The sequence below is a fragment of the Quercus lobata genome, chromosome 9, assembly GCF_001633185.2.
Source record: "Quercus lobata isolate SW786 chromosome 9, ValleyOak3.0 Primary Assembly, whole genome shotgun sequence".
NCBI lineage: Eukaryota > Viridiplantae > Streptophyta > Magnoliopsida > Fagales > Fagaceae > Quercus > Quercus lobata.
Window position 1 is genome coordinate 44278111 of NC_044912.1, and position 5854 is coordinate 44283964.

General features: G+C 39.6%; 1 protein-coding gene across 1 annotated transcript; it reads right to left on the bottom strand.

Annotated features, from left to right (window-relative positions):
- Positions 1 to 711: 711 nt before the first annotated feature.
- LOC115961826 lies at positions 712 to 1287 on the bottom strand. Its single transcript, XM_031080738.1, has one exon. It carries the CDS (start codon positions 1285 to 1287, stop codon positions 712 to 714), a length of 576 nt encoding a protein of 191 aa, XP_030936598.1.
- Positions 1288 to 5854: the final 4567 nt, after the last annotated feature.

Consider the following 5854-nt stretch of genomic DNA (forward strand, 5'->3'; position numbering starts at 1 on the left):
GAAGATCTCCATTAATGTGCGTATCTTCCAGAATCCTCCTCGTGTTAGAATTCTATTCATATTGGGACTCTATGGACTAGGTTTAATCGTGAGGCGCAAGTCGTTTCCATTTAGGGTTTCTTGGAGACCACACAATGACCAATTGAGTGCTGTGTGGCCTTTTGATTCGTCCACCCTAGGTCCGTTCACATCAGATCAGTTCACTGTTAGCCCATTTGTCTCACACTGTCAAGTCCATCTAAAGGGATCCGTCACCTCCAATTTTCTTCCTCTTCAATGCGATTGCGTCGTTTCCTCAAGGTTGTCATCATCGAAAGCTATCTTTTCCTTACTCAACTTGAGCTTCTTCTCGAGGCGGTCAATTGCCTTTGGTTCTTACTGGAGAGCAATGTTGAGAATCCTCCTTCAGCGGCTAGCACTAACTCCGATTAATGTAGCGTATATGACTTCGATTATGCCAAGGGGAGGTGGCTTTGCTCCTCCTCGGCTTCCTGACACCTGTCTTGTAGTACTACCCCCTTGACCAATCACATACTCCCTCAAATGCCTGACTTTGACCAACTGTTCTAAGTAATCCTTGAATGTTCTACATTGCTCGGTAATATGCCCCTTTTCTTGATGATAAGTGTAGTACAGATTCTGTTTCCTCCTGATTGGATCTCTACACATTTTACTAGGCCAACAGAAATAAGGCTCATACTTAATCTTCACCTAAATTTTATGCACAGGCTCTTTGAAAATGATGTTCACTCCTTTTGCTTTTCTAATAGGGTTTTGTCCCCTAGTCTCCCTTTTGGACATTTGTTGAAAGCCCCTAATTTGGGATTCCTTCTGGTACTGAAACACAGCAGGGGCTTTCGCTTTATTTTGTAGTTTATCGTCCTCCAGTCTCTTATGTTCTTCTATGCGCCTCATCAGATAGTGCATGTTCTCGGGAGGTTGCATGGTCAAGGAGTCCCTTAGCTCGAAATGAAGGGGTAGCCTCAGTTTGAAAGTGCTTGCAGCCACATGTTCGTTGTCTCCCCCAATCTCATTATACAGCTCCCAATACCTATTTGAATAGGACTGGAAAGTCTCCCCACTCCCTGTGGCCATCGATAGCAATGCGTTGATAAGCTGTAGTTCTTGACTGCAAGTTACAACCTTGGCTCTAAAGGCTTGGATGAGCTTGAAAAAGCTGTGGATGGATCCTTTCTTCAGACTGTTGAACCATCTCATTGCTATGGGGCTGAGACTGGAAGGAAACACCTTGCATAGTAGCCTATCATTCCGAGAATAGAAAGCCATAAGTTAGGTAAAATGGCTTACATGCTCCATTCGATCTGTCTTGTCGTTGTAACAAGTGAACGGCGAGCGAGTGAAGTGTCTCGGCATCTCGGTGCCTTCTATTTCCTTGAAAAAGGTGACCGGGCTATCCTCCTTAATGCTCAACTCATGGCATTCATGGCAACGTTTAGGCACCCATCCCTTTCTCTCCTTGGTGATGTTGAATTTCTAACTCTGGACTTGGTTGACCTATCCTTGGATAGCTGAGAGCGACTTTGGTATGATGATCTCCCATTATAACCACTTCTCAAGCTGTGGTTATAAGACGATCCCTTGGGGGGCCTCCTTTGGGGCCTGCTCCTAGCCTCCAATTCCAGCTCCCTAACCTACCGTCGCAGATTTTCTAGTTTGAGGTCCTGGTCACTTTGGTACGACCTTCCGGCATGTATGAAACTGTCTTTTCTCCTCTGGATGATGCTGCGTACAAGTCATCCTGAGTTTTGTGTCCATCGTGGCCGTGACGCTCCCTCCTATGCTCTTGCTCCACCAACCTAAAGGCCCAAGATGAGCCCCTAGATCGGTTCCCACAAAACCCCACTGACCTTTTGCTTGCATGTTACCCCTCCATAGAGTAGTTGTTGTTAGGATATATGTGAATCATGTTAGGAACATATGTTAATATAGAATTTGCTAATCCTTTGATAAAACGCTCTTTACTTGTAATTTGGTAGATTTAGGATATGTTTAATACTTCAAGGAACAAGGTTTCTAGTTTAAGTGTTAAAACCATGCAAGTGTTAAAACCATGCAAATATGTCCAAGAATAAAGTAAAGAAGTGCTGAATTTTAAAGCTAGACAGCTAGCTCAACAACTAGTATCTATCGAGGTTTAAAAGACTGTTTAAGCCCGATGCTCGACAGCTGCTTGATAGATAGGGTATTTGTCGAGGTTTATGAAAATCAGTTTTTCAAATCTAATTTCACTCCAATCTATGAATAGATGTTTGAGTTTTCTTTTCTCACAACCCTAATCATATATAAGGATTGTTTTAAGGGTCATCACAGCTAATGTAACTCGATGCAAAAGATTTTCACAAGCATATTGTGAATTGGAGACATATGCCCTAATTCATCTTTCTCTTCAAGAAGCTGCTATGTTTGTACACTATAAGGTTTTGTAACCAAGGAGTTTCGTGATCTTCATCGTGTTGATAACCTGAAGAACTTTGCAGCCAACATTCTTCTAAAGTTGATGAGTAAGCCACATACTAGGATCTACGCATCGAATTGGTTAGTCATGTACTAGGAGCCGTGCATTGAAAAGAGAGATTATCACTAGAAAACAAGGCCAATTGTGTATTGGGGTAAGGGCTCAACTGTAAGTTGGTATAAGGTACTGGGATTCCTTTGCTTGTAACCACTTGTTGTGATAATAGTAAATTCTTAGAAGTGATGACCTTAAAATCACTGGTGGGGTTTTTGCTGTGTAGGTTTTTCCCATTCGTAAACAAATCACCATGTCAATATATTTTTCGCTGCATTTTAACTTAGTTGGTGATTTGTTTATGCTACCACGCTTATTGCATGCTAATTGAATTAATTAATTAACTTGGCTAATTAATTGGTTAATTCATCACAAGGGATCAATACATTCTTGGCCTATCAAGTGATATCAGAGCAAGCACACTCTGATTAGGATTTAATCCTTGCTGTGTGATCCATTGACCCTTGTTTGTCATGGATAGAGGACAGTCTCTTATTATACCTCCTTTATTTGATGGCACTAACTATGCATACTGAAAAGTACATATGAGAGCTTTCTTGCAGTCATTAGATGAAAAGGTATGACAAGCTGTAGAGATATGCTGGACCAAGCCGAAGAAGGCGCTGGCTGATTGGGATGATGCTAAGATCAAGGCGGCAAATTTCAACAGTAAGGCATTGAATGCATTATTTAGGGCGATCACGAATGAGGATTTCAAGAAGATATCCTCTACTGAAATTGTGAAGAAAGCATGGACCATCCTTTAGACAACCTATTAAGGAACCAAGGCTATTAAGGATTCAAAGTTTCAGAGGCTTACCATAAGTTTTGAAAAGATAAAGATGGAGGAGGATGAGTCATTTGATGAGTTCTATGTCAAGCTTACGGACATAGTGAACTTAGCCTTTAATCTTAGAGAAACCATTCTTGAACCCACGATTGTTAGAAAGGTACTCAGATCTCTACCCGAGAGATTCCATGCCAAGATCACTACAATTGAGGAATCGAAGGACATTGACAAAATTCCTTTGACAGAGCTAGTTAGTAATCTACAGACCTATGAGTTGGGTTTGACAAGGATTGAGAATCTAATAAGAGCAAGAGCATGGCATTGAAGGACAAGAGCAGTGACACTGAAGAGTCTTCAGACAATGAAGATTCTAAGATAAAATCCTACATCACCTGGCAATTCAAAAAGTTTATGAAGAATGCCAATGCTAAAGGATTTGACAAAGACTGCAAGCAATCTAGCTAGTCTCAGTTTAAGAACCAAGACAAAGGAAAGAAGGATGCTAGGGATGGCGGTCAGTACACTATTCTCTCAGGACCAAAATGCTTTAGGTGTCACAGATTTAGTCATATGAAACAAGAGTGTCCTACGTATCTCAAGACTATTGGGAAGAGCAAGGTACTTGCTACTACCTTGAGTGACATCGAGCCTAAAACTGATTTTGACAATGAGGATGATGGAATCCTAAATGCCTTCACTGCCACTATAAATCCTACTGAGGGGATTGTTGAAGATATGGATGAAGAAGAAGAATTGGTGGAGTCTAAATTTGAGAAGATGGATAAGCAAGATGACATCCACATAGCCTATGCAAAATTATACAAGGTCTCAGAAAAACATGAGAAGTTGTATAAGTTGGCCACCAAGAAGTTTAGTGAAGTGGAGCTTGAATGAGAAGAAATCTCCACAAAGTTTGATAAAGCAAATCAGACCATTGGAACACTGAGATTTGAGAATAATTTCTTGGCTGAGAAAACCAAGAAGCTTGAGACAGAATTGTTCCAAGTCAGAGCTTAATTGGAGAGGACTTCAAGTGCAAAGCTTGATGAGATGCTCAGTCTTCAAAAATCCGCTTCCAAACGAACCGATTTAAGGTATGATTTCTCTTCTCCTAGTATTGTTTCTACTAGCACTAATGTTTTTATTTCTCCTACTAATAATGTTGAATCTGAAAACAATAATGTGAAAAATGTGGTAGCTAGTGGGAACATAGACAAGGACAAATCTATCTTAGGAGCACCCCCTAAGCTGGATAAGAAAGAGACTAAAAACCTTAGGGCTAAGAAGGGAAACACTCAAAAGCCTAAACAGAAGAAGTAGTATCTATGTCATCACTATGGAGTAGCTGGACATACTCGACCTAATTGCCATAAGTGGTTAGCCACTTAACAGAACAACAACATGATCTCATCAGGAAACCAAAATAAGTTTCCATCCTCCTTTGCTCCACTTGGAGATCTACTCAAAGCCCTCATGTTTCTTTTGAACTTGAACAGTTTCAATTCTTCCCCCTCACCGTCGGATCAAGGGTTTGCTAAACGGAAAGGTTCTTCCAAGGTGTGGAAGGAAAAAGGCGCCAAGTGATTTAGTCACTTTCTCTCTCTCTCTCTCTCTCTCTCTCTCTCTCTCTCTCTCTCTCTCTCTCTCTCTCTCTGTTTTTTTTTTTTTTGCATTACTTGTGTGTTTTGCTTACTTGTTCTAAGTTAGTTTAGTTTTATGCATTGTCTTGTTTAACATGTTTTTGTTTGTTTATTTTCAGTTTTGCTTTATTTTGTTGTTCACAAAAAAAAATGAAAAAAAAAATACAAAAATGGTGTGTGTTTGTATACATTGGTACTTATGTACCTTGGATGACCATTTAAACAAAATTTTCTAAACTTTGTATCTTTTGTAGCTTAGATGAGCATCTCTATACACAACTAAGCAAGTGAGCTTTGTGGCTCGTATTTGTAATGAGTAAGATTAAGTAATCTCTTGTGCTTAATACTCGTATCACTCTTTTTGACTGGAATGACTAGAAAATCCTAAGAGAAAAGTATAAATAACCATCTCACCACTGTTGTCCACCAATCATGAAATGACATCTATATGCTTCGGCATAGAAGTGCAATGTCAAAAGCTTAACATCATTGGGTATTTCTTTTCTCTCTCTTATATGCTCATGCATGGTTTACTTAAAAGAAAATGTACATTTTTAGACCCCTTAAACACAAACAAGATTAACCTAGTTATTTAGCTAAGTGATTAACTTAGGTAAATTATGCAAATCTAGGTCAACACAGAAAAATCATATCATTGAAACAGTGCAGAAAATAAAGAACATAACGATATGATAACCCAGGAAAACCAAACCGATAAAAAACCTAGAGAGGATTTAACCTAACTATCCTCAAGGTAAAACAGATCCACTATGAAAGAATTGAAATTTTACAATAGTGACTTAGACCACTAACATCCTATTGCTATCTCGAGTAGAAAACTTACTACCTCGAGTAGAAAACTTACTACCATGACTACGTGACAGCTTTGAGTCC